General features: G+C 38.9%; 1 protein-coding gene across 5 annotated transcripts in view; it reads right to left on the minus strand.

The window, feature by feature from the left end:
* Positions 1-20,631, minus strand: part of DIP2C (disco interacting protein 2 homolog C) — a 331,218-nt gene that overhangs the window by 24,841 nt on the left and 285,746 nt on the right. For 3 of the 5 annotated variants that reach the window (XM_074831885.1, XM_074831874.1, XM_074831904.1), the window contains 4 exons: positions 15,316-15,484; positions 14,181-14,351; positions 6,598-6,627; positions 4,834-4,895 (listed from right to left, as the gene is read on the minus strand). In XM_074831885.1, coding sequence (XP_074687986.1) covers positions 4,834-4,895; positions 6,598-6,627; positions 14,181-14,351; positions 15,316-15,484 — 432 coding nt within the window. The remainder of the gene's footprint in view (positions 1-4,833; positions 4,896-6,597; positions 6,628-14,180; positions 14,352-15,315; positions 15,485-20,631) is intronic. The other 2 variants (XM_074831893.1, XM_074831907.1) reach the window with 1 other exon arrangement.

The following is a 20,631-nucleotide window of genomic DNA, read 5'->3' on the forward strand; positions in this document are numbered from 1 at the left end:
TTTCAAAATAAACTCCGATATCAAAGTAGATCTTTCCTTGCCCCACTTAGGGACAGTGATTTTCATAATCTTTGTTTCTTTATGGAGAAGGTTTTGCTATAGAATAGAATATTAGGATGCAAGGGGATATTTATCTTTACAGGATTTGTAGGAAGTTTCAACTTTAAGAGAAGATCAATGATCTCCCTCAGCTATCACCAGATGGATCCTTCAGCTCACTAATTAAAATTTCTGCGGAAATCCTCTATACAACATTTTAAATATGGAAGATACAAAAATGCAGACAAAAAAAATTCCTATGTTAAGAATTTGAGCAATAATTCAAAGTAGTCAAAATATTTCAACACTTTAAATTATATTTTATTTCTCAATCATACCAGCTTAATTTAAAATTTAAGGTAATACCAAAATTTAAACTAGCAGGCTAAAACAGTAACATTCTGAAAAGTTTTGAACGATTCTAAACAAAAAATGGTTTAGAATATTTTCAAATATATTGAAACATTTAAAAATATTTGAAAACATTTAGAGTCGACATAGTGCTGAGGGATATGGTGTAGTTGGGAACTGTCAATGTTAGGTTAATGGTTGGACTGGATGATCTTCAAGGTCTTTTCCAACCTAAACGATTCTGTGATTCTGTGAAAATCCAGCCTGACCTCCTGAAGAACACCAAAAAAGTTTTTTGCCTATTTGAAAGGAAGATTTATTTCAGAATACAAATGAGGTCTATTGTCAGTTTGATGAAGTGGCTTGTTTTGCCAATAAATAATTTTTCTACCAAGAACCAACCTGCTGTTAAGGATGAGAAAGCTGTGAAATTTTTATGCTAATATCAGAGATGTATTTTTTGTTGGATATTTTTAATTTTCTAAACACATGTACATATTGGTTTAGAACATCCTGGATAAAAGGGATGCTCGGGCTTTAAATTTACATCTTTACTGCTACAAAAGCCAATGTCTTTCAAGTATATGGTCTTTTGCTATGACAAAAAAAAGGGTCTCTCTCTCTCTTTTCTGTCTTCCAAGCATTTCTCTGCTTTTAGCATATTTAGGTATCTTGTGCTTAACTACCTGAAAAGCTTTGAGGAGAACATGACTGGTCTAAAATGATGATGGAGTGATCTGAAAACCAGCAGTTTAGACAGTGGGACAAGAATATAAATATATTCTATTCCTTTTTCTTTTTTTGGGCAGGGGATAAAGTTGTTTTCCCAGAGGCAGTGACAGAGAAATGCAGTCAGCAACCTGACAGGGTGCTCACACTTGGAGTTCCATTGCATCTGCCCTCCTTGAAGATGAACGTGGGCACCTTTACATGGCCTGAGCTGCACAGTGAGTCAGCAACTGAGACCAGCTGTGCCGTGCCAGTGCAGCCTGCCATGAGGCCAGCTCATGAGCGGTGAAGCATTAATCCACCTATTTTGCCTTTTGGATCCAAGTTAACCTCTCTAAACTGCATTGCACTGCAGTGCAGGGGCATATCAGCCACTTGGTGCTAGCTCAGTTGTCTTCACCTGTTTTTTTATAAAACAGTCCAGGTGGGACTTGCTTGTCTTTGCTCACTCTTTCTTGGCCATCCTGAGGACATTCTGATTTTTAGAAGATCAGTGAGATGCTGAGTACAACAATACTGACATATTGTCACCAAAAGCAAGCCAGAGCTGTATACTCTTGCTATAGGACATTACTCAGTTTCCAAAAAGAGGTGCCTAATGCCATTTGAGACAGCACAGGGTGGCTGGGACACCTCATCAGTGCTAGCAAATACAAATGAGCGCTATGGGAGACCCTGCTGGAGTAGCTGTAGCATCTAAAACTGCACTGGATGCTCACAGCTGGGCAATCAAGCCTTCTTTCAGTATCACAACTGATGCCAGCTACTGACCGAGTGGTTGCACCCCTTGGCACAGATTTCCTGAACCTCTGGGTGAGCCTAGTTCCAGCCATTTCCCTCATCTGGCCAGAGTTGCAGAGTGCCAGCAGCTAAACCAGTGGGCTGGTGGCTGAAAACCACACAGAGGCACACACAAAAAGGTGTCTGAGAACCTCCAATCTGACCTAAGAAGCAAACCATCCAAATCCAGTGAGAGCTGGGAGGAAATGTCTAGTTTGATTGACTGACCACCCCTAGACCTCTACCCAAATTTTGATCTAAACTCCTATCAAACAACAACATTTTCTAAGCTGTGAAGTATACAAACACATAATTACTGGATGAGCTTGAAATAGTTGTATTCAAACTAATTGTTAATTTTTACAGATGTAAATAGGACTTGAATAATTTCAAAGAGATGAACTACAGCTGCTTTTTGTAGCAACTAGAAAGTGTTATCATGCCAAGAAAAAAAAAAGAATAATAATGTTCTGTCTTTTTCAAATTCTGGAAAATATCTTCTAAATAGAAAATATGAAAAAATTCTCACATTAAGTGTACAGTGTACATTTTTCATATTGTTGGGGGGCTGTTGACCTGCAAAAACTTGGTGGGTTTTTACTATACAGTCTCACAGCTAGTACAGCAATCTTTCAGTTACTGTTAAGCAATAGTGACATTCAGTTTCACTAAAATGGTTAGAAACAGCAAGTGTGAAGAGACTATGTCAAATAAAGTTGTTTTCTCCCCTAATTTATGACCCATGAATCTAATTCTAAATTCCACAGGACTGAGTAAATGAGGCACAGCTTTAATCCATCAAATTAAAATCTACTTTACCACAATCTGAGAAGCCAACACTAAAGATCATCTTTCATGTTCTGTAGAACTAGTCACTAAATATAAATTAATACCCTGCAAAGTCTGATCTTGATAATGATGTCTACTTCTCAATGACATGCTAAGGCAGGGTTATAGTATACCCACGGTTTATGCAGCTTTTATGAACAGTAGATCTTATTTCCTCTATGTAAATATGTACAATTTTTAAAATTTGTTTATAATTTTTATTAACTGTGAATGTTACGTTCTCTTTCTATACATTTGTTTCTATATACTTCCCTTCCAACGAATATTCTATAAATGTCTTTCTCCTCTCTGAAAAAATTATACTAAATAAGGAATTAATCTACATTTGCTTTTCTCTTTCCCCTCTAGAGCTACAACTTCATTTTTAATTATTCGTTAGCTTTTTCTTCTGCACTTGAATGATGTTTACACATATCTATCTACATTGTGTTCAACTTAATCTCAACCATTTCAGAGCTCTGAGATTAGAGCAAACACCATGGGTAAGTAAGTCTCAGCTTACTGTGTCTATTAAAAAATAAACATTTGATTTCCAAACAGCCATGTAAGCTTCCTTCCTCATCAATCCAGAAAGAAGGGTACCTTAAAGGTGAAGTCATCCCATGCTGGTGCACGTCTGAGATGATAGCTGCCATGCACTGGTGGTGTGTATGCCTTTCCAGTGACTGTAGAAGGAGCCTAGGATAACACTTTAGGCTGGATGAGATCTGTCCTGGTCACAGTGTTTGCCCTGCTCTTAGGTAAAGAAATGCTCCCCTTCTCATTTCTTTTTTAAAACAGAAATCATTCAACTTCTCAGGTAAATGTCCTTTCAAAAGTGCAATGCAGAGATGGTAGGCTCACATAACGATAATACCTTTTTACAAAAAAGGGCTTTTTTTTTCCACTGGGTTGAGTATAAGCACAGACTGTGTCTAGACAGTACCACAGTTGCTGGGCCAGGAAGATCAAGTTTTCTACGGCTGGGTTATGCAGACATTAGTATCCCAAAGGATGGATCAAAGATAAGCATCACTGTTGGTAACATTGTGTGCAAAAGGGATAAAGAAATGGTGAGAGTCAAGTATCTTGCAGTTCCTTTCTTCCACCTGCCAAACTCCATGTGCTACAAGAAAATATCTATGTGCGTATCTGACTTAACTATCCAGAGGATAATTTTGGCTTGCAGTGCCCTGAGGTCTGCACCCTGCAAGCTGAGCACTTTGATATAGCCAAAGTTGGTATTCACCTAAGGAGAACAAATTATCTGTTAAGCTTTCAAGAAGGATGAAAGAAAACAAACCAAGAAAAGGAAAAACAAGACCAATTTGGATAATGTTTTTCTGAAGGAACCAAGACCGGTGAACACTGTCAATTAATGTTCACATTTTCCAGAGTTAATAGAAAACTTTTTGTTTTGTTAAAATTTTGTAAACAGACTACCTGCTAGCCTTTTGACCAGAGTACTGGAAAATTCAAATACATGTGCATTGGTATTTTATAAAATCACACCTAAAATCACAAGTTTCCCTTCTACCATAACATTCTGGACTTCTTAATACTACAAGTGGTCAATTTTAGTTCTCATTTCTTGTATATGTATCTACATTAAAGACAGAACTGGAAAATATCCACAGTTACAGAACGTGGTTGCTCACAATGGCTGAAGCCAATAATCCATTCCCTCATAGTCTTGCAGCATTAAGAATTGCAGCAAAATCCACCCCCCCGGTCTCCCCACTGGCTAACAGCCGCCAATCCTGGAGAAAGACCTCTGAGAAGCTAAGAGGCCCAATGGGACTCCATTTCTTAGGGACCGGCAGGCTGCACCACCTGAATACAAGTGTCATGAAATCCTGAAGGCAATAAAGCAAGGAATCTTGTTAGTCATTGCAGTGGTGATGTCAGATGCTTCAGTTTTATCAATGGTAGAATTAACTAACCAACTAATAAAAATGTCTATGTCTGCTCACTGGTAGGAGTTAGCACAAGCTATTTATGAGGAGTACAAAGGTTTTCAGTGACCGTGAGGTAAGCTGAAGTAGCTTTCTTGCTAGAAACTCTGTTAATTGTGTGTATTAGAGAAAAAAAAAAGGTGGTTCCAACCTGTCATGCCTCAGTGCCCTCATATCAACATACACTGTGGTGGGATCTGGTCCAGATGTTCCCTGTAAACAACAACATCAGCTAATCAGAACCTGAAGTCTGGGAGAAGAAAAGAGTTTTACCCCCCAAATAATCAAACATTCATTTCACTGCTAATTACGCTAATCAAATGACAAGTTATATTTAAGCTATTCATCATACAAAGCTCAGCTTTACAGAATCAGAAAGAACACTGGAAAACATACCTACCATCAGGTACTTGTTACCTTGGGGTTCATAAAAACATCAAGTGGCCAAACTACTTAACCAAACATATGTCAACATAGGTTTTATTTGTTACAAAAGGCCAAGTAATCAGCACGTGGGTACATACAAAAAATGTTAAACATGTTTTGCCATATAAAGGAATGCGAAATTGCTGAGGACACACAGTTTAATGGCAGAAGCACATGGTCAGGAATGTGAAGCATGGTTTACTTAGATAAGTCTTCCATACATGCAACAGAGAATATACTTGAAGCTAAAGATAGTAAAGGTAGCACGCATGACATGAACCAATGTGGACTGAAGGTCTGTAAGCAATTATTCTGTTCCTTTTCAGTCTTCCACTGCATAATTTACATCCTTGCTTTATGTCACAATATTTAGTTACTTGACAAGCAGTAGGCTAATTTTAGTTTCCTTTCATGCAGAGATGATACAGTCTTTTAGGCCTTTCCACCCACAGCTTTGCTGCAGTTTTGTAACCTGCTATGATCTTTCCTTATCCGAAACTTCAAACTCTGAATGTTCACCACTGAACATCATGTGAATTCTCAATGCTCTAGTCTAGGGCTCTTTTCTCTGCTGCATACCTCATGTCACTGCTAAGCAGAAAGCTAGAAGAAAAGCACAACTTCATTTTGGAACACTGGAGCTTTGAAAATTTTCTTTTCAGCAGATAAATTCACCTAATCCTGGTAATCTACAGGTGCCAGAACTCCTTTATCAGTAATTTAGATGTTTACTACTTAAAACAGCAGGCAACATCAACTCCCAATGATTTCTGTACTGTTTGGGATATATTACAGAGTACAATTCTTCACATTAGGAATGTCTAGGGCTAAATTTTGCATTTCTGCAATGCTGGCTGGTAGTTCCACAATTGGTTGAGCACTAAAAATTGCCATGGAGTTCCACAAATAAATAATTTTCGTATCTAAAGGGGAAAAGAGTTACCACTACCAATTAATACTTACTATACAGATACTGATAGTGACCCACCACCAGAGGAGAATAAGAGTAATAGAGCTGCACATGCATGTTAGCCTCTTTAGCTTGTTATACACAATACAAGATACAATATCCTCTCTAGCTATCAACGACACGATTTTCAGTCTACTAGTAAACTCAGCAGTGTAACAGACTAGTGCTGAGTGGAGAACTTATTTGAAATATATGCAATGTTTAAAAAAAAAAAACAAAACCAAGGAAAAATTGGTTATCTTTAAAAATAAAACTAAACCTGAATTGATTTATAAAATAATGGAAACAGTCAAGTTTGAAAATCAAAGACAATCACTACATTTGTTATTTTCAGTGTGAATGAAACAGTTACAACAGACAGCTAATATTTGATGAAACCTGCATCCAGATAAATCTATACTGGACTTGTTTATAATTTCATAGGATCTGAAAATCCCCATATCTCCAGACTCAATTTCTAGTCTGTCCCACTGTTGGAAGCTGATAGGTGGGTATTGAGGGAACATGAAAATCCCCTACCTGCTCGGCCAGCTTCCCCAGCCTGTGAGGCTATAGCAGCAGGAATAGCAGGGATGAGGGAGAGAAGAAAAGAAGGTAACACAAGACAAAAATAATAATAAAAAAATGGGAATGAAGGGTGGGAGAAAAAAAAAGAGGAGAATGCAAAAAGCAGGGAGTAAAATAAAAAGAAAAACAATGTCAAATACAGGAATCTTACAAATTAACCATTATACCATTAAAGGTTAAAAAAAGTAAAAAATGAGGTGTCAACATTTTAGTAGAGCAACAGAAGAGACAGCTGTAGACTGCTAACCTTGGACAAACAGACTTAAATGGTTTTAGGACACTACAGACAATGTTGTTAGTGGAAAACACGTGTCTAGCATAGTGATTTGGTTTTGTTTGCTTTTGGTGAAGAAGTCAGTAAACATTATGGCCTGCTATTTTAATGTACATCCATTGAGACAGGGGTTCCAGGTCTGCCATTTCCCTAGAAGAAGTTTGTAAGCGATGTCATCTGGAAATCAAAAGTAAGCTCTTTTTTTTGGAAAAAAAAATTAGTATACAACAGAGAAAGATACTTATACCTTGTTTCATACAGATTAACCTGCTCCTACAGTGAAATAAAATCAAGACTTCATGCACAACCTAATTACTAGAAGACCATAACTAAAGGGACTAACTTCATAGTTCAATAATTCTTCATTCTTAGTCTATTTGCTATGATAAACAGTGTAATACATATAAAGAACAGTAAAATTAAAATCCGATAAAAACCCGTCAGTTCTCCAACATGATTGATAATGCAACGAAGAAACAAAACACAGTGGTGACTAGGCCTAAGTTGCTACTGTCACGTGGAGCATCTAACATGAGATGGCTGCAGTGGGACTTGCCCGACAACTTGTGAAAACAAACAGTTCTGAGAGCACTGGCATCCCACAACCCTCTCATCAACCTTCTGAATTCCAGCAAAGTTAAAGATGACAGGAAGCTGCCACAGCAGCACCTGAAACCAGGTTTATTTTGGATGCGGGGGAAGATGACGCATTTAAAAAAAATAGGATGGATCTGCTTATTACCTTGCTGCCCCAAAATAGCGACATTACTAATAATTCAGGTTGAATCTGTGTAACTGCAAGAAAGCAGGAGAATTGCTGAAATCCATCAGTTATATAATTCATTGCCTGTGACTATACTGCAGGTCCAGAGAGGACTTTGAGAGTATCAGAGCCTCATATGGCTTTTAACTAAGGAAGGGCTTGAGAAACAGTTGAAGTCTCAGCGTTGTCCTTCTGTGGCCAGCTGCAGCTGAGATACTCTGAAAGTGTTTCAAAAGAAGCAGTCTTAGCCAAGACCAGAGTGACTGACTCAATTTGTCTGTGCACATTTATTTTGCAAGACAAAGATAGAGAGCATCTGTAATGCTGGTAACAGGAAAAAACAATGTGACTTCTGTTGTATCTGATACTTACTAAGGACATGCTAGGTAGTGTTCAAGGAAATAAAATGTGCCAAACATTTTCTGTCTGAAAACAGGTGCATCACAGATAGCTAAGTCACATCACTTGGACTAAATAAATCTCCTCCTCATGCATAGGCTGCCACCAGTGAACCATCCCTGGTCCATACAAACCTCTGCAACATGCCAGGCTTTTATTCTCTGGAAATACACTGCAGGTCAAAACTGCACAGAGGACTACCCCAACAAATCAGCAGTAGGGACAACCGTGTGCCAGCACTCAGCCTGTACCTAATTTCCACTGAGTCAAAGGCCAAGCTGAATGCTTTCCCCTGCTTCCCTGCCCAGAGTTAAAAACCAGGAACTAGGCAATCAGAAGTCCTAATAATTTAACTGTTGTTTTGGGTCTTGTTTTGCTATCTAAGGATGTGGCCTCAATGTTTATTCTGAGTCTACTTCTGCTCCAGTGAGGCTCAGAAATGGAATTTTTGACATACACTTAATGATCTCACGTATGCAAGCACAGCAGCTGAAGCTGTGAAAAGAACTTCATGGCATGACTCATAGTAAAGGTGGGAAAACACAGAATCTGAGGGAACTCACCCGGAGCTGTACTACATTGCTAAGTGTGAATCATACCTCTGATAAAGTGCATGGTCTCCTGTTGCACTCTTCACAGAGTTATCTCTTATTACTTTTAATATGGAAGATCTTCAAAAAGTGTGATCTACCACTAAATAAAAAGAAACATTAACTTTAAGCCCTAATTTTACTAACAAAGTTCCCTTTGCTAGACAGTGAGGGAAGGATTCATTTCATATAACTTCAGCCATCAAAGAAGAAAGTGTGCAGTATAAGGTAGGAAGTTATCTCCTGCTGGTGATGAATCCCATCCCAAGATGGGCACCTGAGATATGCTGAATGATGCTCACTCTTGAAGTATTTCTTTGATTCTACTGACTATAGATGGTTATTGCATAACTCACTTAACCTTTCCATCTCACTTAGAGGTGAATGAAAGAAGCAAGATGAATCCTGCTCTCCTGTTCTAGCTTGGGCAGATTTGTTAGTACATTTTCAGGGAAAACTTAGAAAAATTAACAACTTCTAGAAGTTTTTCCTCAAGCGAAGTTGAGTAGCAGGTGGAAAAAAATTAAAATATTTATTTCAAGTGTTTAAATGGAAATTAGCTGAAATCCTAGATTACCATCTGTGCTGTTGTAAGAATCAGGATACTTTTCATATCTATTTTTTTCTTTCTCTTGAGAATGCTAAGATGCTAGTTAATGAGAATTAGAATATGCTGGATGCAATCTTTTCATCTCAGAAATCCCTGGACCATTCTTTGTGACTATACAGCCATAAAAGGTCAGATATTAATGGTATTTAAGTGCCTAAAGATGGAGGGAATTATTTATTTTCAAAAGCACTCTTCTAAAAATCTAGCAACATGACTACATCAAAAAAAACATAGTAAATTTGATCTAAATTTGAGAGGAAATTAATACAACTGACAATGCATTAGTCTGTCAGTGATTTTAATCCTGAAATCAAGATTATTTGGTAGACTAAGGCTCTTTTGTACCAAAGGGACTATGACAATGATTTCCTTTTTAAAGTAATCTTTAATAAAAGGTTAAATTCTGCTATGAAGGTTTTATACACACACACACACACACACACGCACGCACACACACATACATGTACATACACCCCCTCTCTTCTTTTTGGAGGTGGGGAACAACAGTAAAAGCTTTTTGGAAAAATCAGGATACCTTCTCCTTGAAACACCAAGCCTTACATTTGTCCAAAAAATTGATCACATTCAAGCTGTGTTAGAGGCAGCCCATAGAGAAGAAAGCCTGGATAGACTTTTTGCTGGTAAGGATCAATAGCTCAATATTGAGATATGTTTAGAAAGGTGATTAGTAGATACATATTTTAGAAAGACCATAGAATAGGCTGCATCAGTTATCCCTGTGGAAGATGGTGTCCCAGGAATCACATGCTGATCTCACAGATGACACAACTTGGAAGAAGAAAAGCAAAGGCAGATGCTATTGACTCAAACATCTTTATAAGTATTTTTATGCAGTGTGAAGAATCCAGAATCATGATCCATTTCTGGAACATATTGGAGACAATGCTAATTTGAGGAACATTGTTGATCAAGGATTAAAATTCATTCTGTTCCTCAGCCCAGAAAACAGAATAACCCACAAGCTATTCTGGAATATCACTAGCCATAAACTTCCAGACAGTTTGGAAAGAGCATTCAGTCTAATTCAGTATCCAGTCTTTGGCAGTGTCTACTACCAGATGCTTCAAAGGACGCAATCCTGTATCTTTATATTTTCTATCAAAATGACATGTTTTGCAGTGATGCTTGTAAGTAACATCTCTAGTAATTTTTCAAACCCCTTTAAAACTTGCCAAACTACCCTTGGCTTAAATGCTTCAAAAACCATTCCACTTGGAAGGGTAATGTTACTAAATATATCCTGTTCCAAAATGGCTTTTCTTCATTCCAGCTACACCCCTCTTTAGACAGTGTATGGCTTTTAGTTTGTCCTACAGACTGAGTTGCAACATCTTAGTAGAACTCAGTGAAGCCTGACACTAATCTGTATGATCAACCAGGCTGTTAATCACCTCACTCAAGGCTCTCATTCTGAGCTGTTCTTAAATTCATACTCAATATCATTAATAATATTCCTTCGGAGAGCTATCCACTTTTACAGTTTAATTCAGTAACTCTTTCAAGAATTTCTGTAAAGAACCATCTAAGAAGCAAACTTCAGCTAAGGAGTTAACACAGTCAAAAGGCAGATATACATAGTCAAGCAAAAATCCAGCCTAACGCCATGCTGATTAGACTTTCAGTTTCTCTGAGTGTACTGAACTTTTCTGCATGTTTGTAGTGGGTTGACTCAGAGAGCAGCTAAGTATCCACTCAGCTGCTCACTCTCTCCCCTCCCAGCAGGACAGGGGAGAGCATAGGAAGAGCAAAAGCGAGAAAAACCCATGAGTCAAGATGAAGACAGTTTAATGAGTGAAGGTAAGAGGAAAAAATCCCAAGTGATGCAAAAGCAATCACTCACCACCTCCTACCAGCAGAATGATTTCCAACCAGTCTCCGAGCAGTGGCTACTTCGGAAGACCAACCCCCCCTTTTTTAATGTGGAGCATGACACAATATGGTATGGGATATCCTAGGTCAGCTTGGGACAGCTTTCCTGACTGTGTCCCCTCCCAGCCTCTTGATCTCCCTCAGCCTAATCCCTGGAGGCAGCGGAGGGGTGGTGCAGTGAGCAGAGTGAGAAACAGGGAAAGCCTTGATGCTGTGCAGCACTGTTCAGCAATAGCTAAACCACTGGTGTGCTATCAACACTGCTTCAGTCACAAATCCAAAACACATCTCTGAATGGGCTGCTATGCAAAAAGTTAATTCCATCCCAAGCAGACCCAGTACAATATTACTTCCAACGAAGCATACGTTGGCACTGAACCTGGCTTACTGCTGCTTAGTGTCATTCCCTGGTTTTATTACTTGTCCTGAACAAATGACTTTTCTTGTACGTGAAGCAGCCACCACGAACAGTCCAGAGATCACTGCAAGCCTGAAATGGAGATTGTCATTAGTGGCAAACTTCTGCAGCTAATTTGTCCTTGTTATCTACAGTGTCCTCCATGTCTGCTTCCTCCATGGACCAGAAGCCAGAGAAGTTCACTTATTTTTCAGAAGTAGCTCCACCACAGCTGCAGGTGGAAGCTGACGGGCCCCATCCCAATCTGTTGGGAAAGGCAGAGCAGTTGGCCATGAAGGTATGCCATCACTTCCCTCCTTCCCCCCCGTAAAAGACATCCCATGGGCACTTCAAAATGGCTAAAGATACAGGAGCAAATAAAACTATTGTTACTGAGTAACCTGTTCATCTTTTTCTCTTATTTTCCCTTTCTACTAGAGAAAAAGTAGTGTCCTTGCTGCCTGCTGTGCCCCTCCAACCCAAGTGTTTAAGCCTGGTTGGGTTACTGACTGGGAAAGCACTCCAACCTGCACCTGCTAACTGGCCTAAACTGGTACCGTCCAAACTGTGCTGTCTCAGGTGGAAATGCCTGAAGATTTCCTAGATGGTTTCTGAGTTGTCCTCTCTGCCTTGTTATCACCCAGGACTTTAAATATGGAGAAAGAAATGAAGAGGCCTGTATCACTGCAAAGAAACATTCAGTAGAAGAGATTTCAAAACTTCAGTCCATGACAGAAATATAGGGGAAGATGCTGCTTGAGTTCATAGAAGTTTGAATCCTACAACATGTATTTTTCTCTCAAGACTATTTATTAAGTTCTATTAGGGTAAAAACTGTTTTGAAAAAACTGCTGCTTTTGAGACTACATGAGATTTTTCTAAACTTTTATTCCTGGAGAATATTTATGGCAGCAATTACAGAATGTCAAACTAAAGAACTCTACCTCTGGGACACAGAATGACTTTTAACCCTGCTCAGCTCTGCCTTGTCATATATTTGATAATAATAATTAAAGTCACCCTGGGCTGAAGGGATACTCTGCTGGTAGTCAGAGAGAAAGCAAGCAGTACTGGAGATGTGGCATACCTCCTGTATTCATATTCTGGTAACATGGTGAAAAAAAAGGTCACTTTTAGCCAAGGTCTGATGGAAGCCAGGATTTTTCAGTGATGTTGAACAGGGCAAGAGGCTAAGGCAGGCATAACAAGCAGACTTGGTCTGTGCTGAACCCATAACCTGTATTTGTGACTTTTTTGGATAAAATAAAGAATCTTTATATTTACAATCAGGAAAAGAATAGCATTTGCAGTGTCACTAAGAAGATCTGTTCTGGCTCCCCCACCTAAGCAATTATGCATGTTACATGAATGAGAAATCCTTTAATGTAAACTAGGGGTAACTGCCAGATTTGAAATGTGGGATGCACCATATAGAGTACAGGTAAGTTCTACTGGGGAGACAGGGACTTTGAAGAGGTTAGAGACATGGTAAGTGACCAAATGGATATGGAACTTCCCAGCCAATGAAGCTGCCAATGCAGAAGATGATTTTTGTATTATTTAAAAAGATTATTAAGTCAGAAATCTTATTACATCTGAGTAGGACACCTGTGGCATTATTACAGGAATAATATGTGAAGTTCTGGTACCAGATTTGGAAGGACAGAAAGAGAACAGGAGTCATAAAAATGAGACACAGATCAGGAAAGCATGTCTTAAGATTCTCCATCTATTTATCAAAGACGAAGATGTGTATTGTACCAAAGACTAAGATGTAAGAGTCATGATAGAAATGAGATTCTTTATTCTAGATTAGAAAAATGTAATAAAATAAAAAATAGCTGAATCTAATGCCAGATAAATTTAAACTAGAAATAAGGCAAAATTAATTAAAAATTGAACACCTTATAAAAAGCCAAGTTAACTTTCATCACTGGAAGTCCCGAAAGATAAAATAATATACTGTAGATCAGTCTAAAACTATTTGCTTGGTATAGTTATCATTGGGTGAAAACCTAGAGGCTATTCAGAAATTCAGATCAGATAGCTACAGTGCTCCATCTGTCCTTAAAATCATGACTCAATAAAAATTCCTGGAGAATGCAAGTTAAATCCTGTATTATCCCTGGGTACTTTCTTCTGATTAGCGCATCAAAACAGAATGAAAGAGATGTACCAAAATAATTTTTTAACTGTAAGCAATAACCTGTGTGCAGAAAATACCTATCTTGTTAATTAAGTAACGGTTGGAATTATTTTATAAACAGAAGGAATCCACTGTAACATACTTTTGTAAGCACTTGGAAACTGGATTTTACATTACATGACTAAATACTATTTTTGGAGTACAGAGTACACATTCTGTCACTACCATGCGCTTTTCTGAATTACTTTATTCATGGGCAGAATAAATGCTATGATTGCAACATGAGAGGGATGAATAGTTGACAAAGTAACAGGAATTTAATACTTGCATATGCAAGAACATTAAGTACCACATGCATTTTCTTAATATGTCTACAACCAAGCAGCCGAAGGAAATATAATGAACGCTTTTTATCAAAAACTATTTTCTTAAAACAACTGTGAGCTTAAGGAGTGAAAAATCTTACCTGCAAACATATTGCCAGGTTAACTCTACAGCCAAGTGATGTGCTGACAGCCCGTGGATGGAGACCAAGATCTTTAAATAATTTTGAAAATGACTGAGTAAGAGCTATTCGAGGTCGTTCTTCAGCCACTACTACACATGTCCGTACACGTGAAAGGTCCAATCCCCTTGCCTAAAAAGAAGTTAAAATGTAACAAAAGCCAAAAAATGGGCAGATTTAATGAAAAACCATTAGCAGTACTTAAGTGTATTATGTAGGTATTATGATTCAGAGGAATAGTGGAAAAGAGGCCAAGGTGCCAGTATAATTTCCATCTTTCCTGGAGGCCGGATGGCCAGATGACAGTCTAATCGCTGTAGAAGAGCAGACATACTTGCTTGTCATCTCAACGTTAGCACATAGGAAGAGATGAGCATGCTAATTCTGAATGGAGGGAATGCTACTTCCCAATATTAATTCAGAAAGCCAGTGAATAATAGCAAACAGGAAGCAGTGTCTAGCCTTGGAAAAACTGATTAGGAAATTATTAAGCGAGGATGGTAAGGGCTGGAGACATCATAAATATCAGTATCACAAGATCTAATTTATTTCAGTAGCATACTGGAAATTCTAGATGCTTTCAGAAATGTAGCTGGCTACCTGGCTTTTAATCCTGGTGAAAAAAAAAAAAAGAAAATACACCCCTGCCCCCAACTATAATACGCACAATCCAGTTAAAACAATACAGTACTTTTAAGTATGTGATTATTTAACTACAGGGGCCAAAACCAAACTAGTACTTCATATAATCAGGGAATTCATAAAACATAATATACAATATAATACTCCTTGGGCCTCTTGGACGTTTATACCTCTGTTTTACAACACTTGCCTATCAACACAGGCTGCAACACAGAGCAGAAAGCTTAGGTAAATAAAAGCCTTTCCTTGATGTTTAAAAGCCTTATGATCTGAAAGAGAATGACTCATATTCACATACAGCCCTTGGCAAGGAATAACACAGGTTCTGTGGAAGCTGCCCTTGCCCTCTGATGATTTTCTCCTCACTGCATTTAGCACAGCCATTCATGGCAGGGAAGAATCTCAAACACCACTGTGCAGACAACAGGTTGTGCAGGATGGCAGAATTACTCACCTTCAGCGACTCTGTTTGTGAACCGAGTCCCTTAGTACAAAGCTCCATGACTGAATAGGAACAAAAAGTGTCTCTCACTTTGTACTGACTCACAGCAAGAAGCCACAGAGCAGGATTGGTCTCCAGTTCTGAGGGAGGAATCAAAATAGACTGGTGTCCTGAATAAACGCTGTAAAGACACAAGATTCATTAACGCATGCTAAATGTCTGTGTCTGCAGATGTTTACAAGCTATGGGGTACGAGAATATAAAGTTTATCACAGCACCAGATGAACTGTGTAATGTTTTACAGTGCTCTACAGGTCCAGTAGCTTAACATGAAGTTTCACTCTGTTTTTTGCTATACCTTCAGAGTCTATGAGAATCATGAGGAATGCAGGCAGAACATGCTCCTAAAATACTAATTTACTCAAAATGCCTGTGGACTTTGCTGTTAGAACTCTACTGAAGAGAGCAAACTAGCTTGGTTATTAACGGTGCTAATAAACAGTATTATCAACAAAAATTATGTGTTGCTGACAAATAATTAAGATTGAGTAATTACCATTTTAAGACACCTTGATTAAAAGGGTACTTGATTGCTTAATATGGAAATAACCTCTCTCCTGCTGAGGCAAGCAAGAGGTTTGCGATCATTTTCAAGGGAGTAAATCTGGGCCCAATTTAACAATCCTTGTGGCTTTAAATTTCTTCTATGAAAGTTTTGTCAACTTTTAAAACCCAAATATACTACATCTCTTATTTACTGGATACCCAGCGAGCATAAGTATTGAGAAAAGATACTTATCAGGGTCCCTGAAGGAAACAATTATGTCATAACTAATTTCTCTGGTACCCAAGATTCTCCCCAGGGAAAAAAAATATTCCCAATTTGATGTCTTTATTCCCCATGAGTCCTATGTTGTTCACTCATGTCAGACAGGCAGATTTACCATCAATTTTACAGTCCCCTCACATCTTAATTTGTGATTTGTAGATATTTCAAATTGGAACGGTCATAGCATAAAGCCCCTGAATCATAGAAGTTCTGAGAAAGGACCATAAAGCCCCAGAGATTAATGATGCATGAGAGAAATTAATTTGTGACTTGAAAACTTGAAATGCCAGATTGGTAAAGTAAAGCTGACATTATCAAATCCAAGTACCCAAGGTAAGACACAATATGAAACTTTATTTTCAGGAATATGAGCATCTCCGTAACATCTGACATTAGGAAGAAGACACACACCTTTGCAATTCTTGAAGATGGGCTGCTCACACAGCTTCCCTCCTTGGTGAGTGAGTGCCCCCACTCCCCCCAAAACCAGATGAGAATGCTTTCAAAAGCTGTGCAATTTAGAATAAGGTTTGTGTGACCTGGATGTCTTTACTTGGCATAAAGGCATAAAAGGTGTACAAGTCCAGCCACAATGACAGTTAATAATCCAAATAGTTTAGGTCTCTGCTGGAGTATGAGTCAGTGGATGTCATGGAATATGCATGAACTACAGTTCAAATAATTTCATTTATCATACAGTAAAAATTTTATCTTCGACTGCTTTTCCACATTTATGCCACTCTTGATGATTCATGACCAGTGACTTGCCACGAAGCGATGTGTTCTCAGATATGGTTGACATAACGACTATAACACAGGACAGTCAAAAGAAGCATTATGCTTTTATGTTGCTTTTATGTAATCAGAATAAAGTATGACTGAACCTTGAGCATGTGCTTCATAAACATGTGAAAAGAGTTGTTGGCAAAACTACCCAAGCTTGAAAGGAGTATGCCCTGAGCTCAAGTGACAGATCAAACCCAGCTAGGGAATAGTAACAGTTTTTACTATAAATATTATTTCACTCTTTCTTTCTCAGTCCATTCTCTTAAGTTTTTCAGAGAAGACCAAAAGGTTTTAGTTCTTCACAAATTTAAGGTTAGGGCCCCACAAACAACCAAGGTGTGCGATCTGTCTGGTAAATACATAATTCTTACAAATGGAAGCTGTAACCACTTGAGTAAGAACTTGGGATGGGCTCCAATCTGTACAAAAATGGTATATAGAGATTCAGCATCAAACACTTCCCCTTGTCCCTGAACTACTCTAGTTAATGCAACCAATATCAGGAGAAAAAAAAAAATCTGCACAATAATAAACAAGCTGCCAGGCAGTCAAATGTGGGAGAATTATTACTCAGAACCACATTAAGGTCCCTTAAGTGTCACCTATTCAACTGGTCAGAACATCCCAAATTAAAAACAAGATCAAAAGAACAAACTTTATCCCTGTACTGAAAAGTGCCCACACAAACTCCACAGTGATAAGGGAGGAAAAAGCTGCATTGCTTTCAGTAGAAGAACAGATAATTGATTCCAAGTGCATTTTACCAGGAAAGAGTCCAAAATGGTGGAATTTGGGAATAAAAATTTACACCAAAGACTAATCTTTTCCCCCTCAGCAACATTAATGAGTGACAGTGAAATGTCTCCCTCACTTGATCAACTAATGCTGGACAAGTAAGAAAGAAGATACTTGTGTTTCCTCTTACTTCCCACCCACAGCCATGCAGCAAAGCATGAGGATTTGGATGTAAAATAACCCCATCTTCTCCAGACTGAGGGAAACAAACAGTCTTATGATCAGACTTTAACTAAGAAAATCACTCTGATTAGACAGAAATAAATGAAGACATTGTTAGTACCTTTTCTGAGTTTTCTAATCACTCAGAAATACGAAGGCATTCAGTATTAAACTGCAGAGCAACAGGAAGTATCTAGCATGAAAGAAGCTTTTTGTGGTGCAGAACCTCAGATGTGTGCTGCTCTTGTCTACAGTACGTAAACCTATAGAAAGATGATACTATGACTGGAAACTTGATGACCAACACAGGCTTTGCCTACTGAGCTATGGTTTAATAACCCATGCATATCATCTGATTTGCTAGAGGAGTTGGTAGAGCTAGGAGAAGAACTACAAAGACATATTTCTGGGGTGAATGTGCCAGTTCCACAGCTGAAGTGGTTTATGCAGCACCTGGCCACCACGATGTCAGTCATAACTTGGCTCACCTCCCTGAATCAATCTCAGAAACGTTATGCAGGTTTTGTGAATCGCTCCAAGCAACAAAACATTCCTGGTAGCCACATATCCTTGCAAATCCACAGACTTTATACTTCCACATTAACCCCTGAGAAGCTGTATGTCACCAATGTTTTGGTAGAGAGAAGCTGAGAAAAAAAAAGATACTCCCTTGTATAGCTAGTTGAAACATTTCTAACACTCCAGTGTTTCAAATCACTGTGAGATGTTAGAGGGTGTTTCCTTTGTACAGATACCAACAACCAAGTAGAGGACCACATGCTTGAACAGACTGCATTTGTGGAAGGCTGCTTTGGAGATGCTGGATAAAGCTAGATACAGTCCCAAACCTATAGGAAGTTTTGTCACTGCTGCCTTCATGTAATTCTAGGTATGGTAGAGATGTTTGGTAGGTACATCTAGGTATGGTACATTCTAGATATGGTAGAGTTAATCCTGAAACTGAGGCACTGAACAAATAAGACAGTTCCATCTCACCCTGAAACACGATAGTCATCAAGAGATGGTTAAGCTGTCAGATTTATTGTTCTCATACTGAAAATCATGGTGAACACTGCGGCATTAGGGGGATCAGATGGGATATTAGGGAAAGTTGGGGGTTTAAATATAAATTGTAGAAGCTAAAACTACCATTCTGAAATTGCAACAATATATGATACATTGGAGTAGGCACAAGAGTTTAGCTACATAAATAACTGGGAAGGAACTGAAGCAAGATTGTTTCTTCCACTGCTGTAAAAATCTGCTGGCACAAAAGCAACTCTGTCTCTTGATATAAGTCTTATAACAGGAGTGGACACGGTGCAGAACTGCAGAGACTACTTGACAGGCCTGGACACCTGTTTATCAGTCTCCACTATTTTTAGAAAATGCAAAAGGAGTAGGCAAAAAAGAAGACAAAAAAAGGAGAGTGACTACAGAGCATCCTTGCATCATCTTGTCACAGTGACTTTTGGGATGCAGATGCAGTGGTAGCTGAGGTGGAGATCACCTTTTAGAAATGCTGCCTTCCTTTAGGGGACTGCAAAGCAATCTGGGGGAAAAAAGAGTATTCACATGGTGGACAAAGCCCTGGATTTGGGCAGTAAACAAAGAGCCTTGTCTGACTGCATTAAGCAAGGGCTGCCCAAGGACAGGAGTTCTCCAGTTAAAGGCACCTGGATGTATTTTGATATGACGGCACCATCTGATCACAACACCGGTTACTCTGCCTGCCAGGCTGTTTTGGCACCATACGGAAATGCCTGGAAGGACATCTTGGCACTTAACTGTTCCACTGAATCAAAGATTTACCCCATGTTGTGTTGAGGCAGATTAACAGTAAAGTCTGAAGTATTATTATAGTTCCAGAAATTTCAGCAGGGCAATAAATGCTGACAAATGGCACTTGCAACTTGCAATTGCATTCTGGCAGGCTACTGACCCTCTGCTGCCCTTACTTCTGGTGTTCTTCTCAGGTGATATGAGCTGCTTTCCCACTTAACTGCAGGAGGCAGGTAGGTACTGTTGAGTCTTATAAGTATATGCATTTCTACAGATATAAGTATCTGAATTTCTACAGATGATATTTGGCATTTGATGATGAGAGACAGGTATGGGAGTTTGGTAGAGCCCAAAATAATTGAGTTGCCATGCCCATAATTCAAAGTCTGTGGAAAGAGTCTGCACGTTGAGTGAACCTGAATGGGACTGAGCAGAAGTCTTCACGATCATCTGGACCAGAGCTTATAGGAAGGACATTACAAGCCATGGAGTGTTTGGGCATATGTCTGACCTAGGCTTCACAGGACTTGGACAAAAATTAAATCTTCAGGTCCCCTGGAGACGCACTATGTGCACAAAAAAAGGGGCTTTTGGAGAAGAAGTAAAGGACCTCAAAGCACCTGCAGAGTCCAAAGATGCCCAGCTGGCATACAGTGCACTTACAGCATGACTGCACATGGTAAGCAGACAAGCAATTAGTACTGGAGAGACAGAGATATCTCACAAAGAAGTTTAACTAATGTACAGCAAAAGGGATTGTTGTGTACGGTACGCAGATTTTCCCAGAAAGGAAAAGATCTCACCCATAACTCTTGATAGGTTTCTGGTGCTGAGAATAGGTCCAGCCTTTACAACTTCCACATCACAGTACTGGTTGCTGGTGAGAGCGGTGCCATAACCCAGCACTTTGCTTTAACTCAAGCTCTGGTGTTGGCACCCCAATCAAATACCTCTCAAGTCTTTGGTTAACACTG

Source organism: Strix aluco, chromosome 1, assembly GCF_031877795.1.
Source record: "Strix aluco isolate bStrAlu1 chromosome 1, bStrAlu1.hap1, whole genome shotgun sequence".
NCBI lineage: Eukaryota > Metazoa > Chordata > Aves > Strigiformes > Strigidae > Strix > Strix aluco.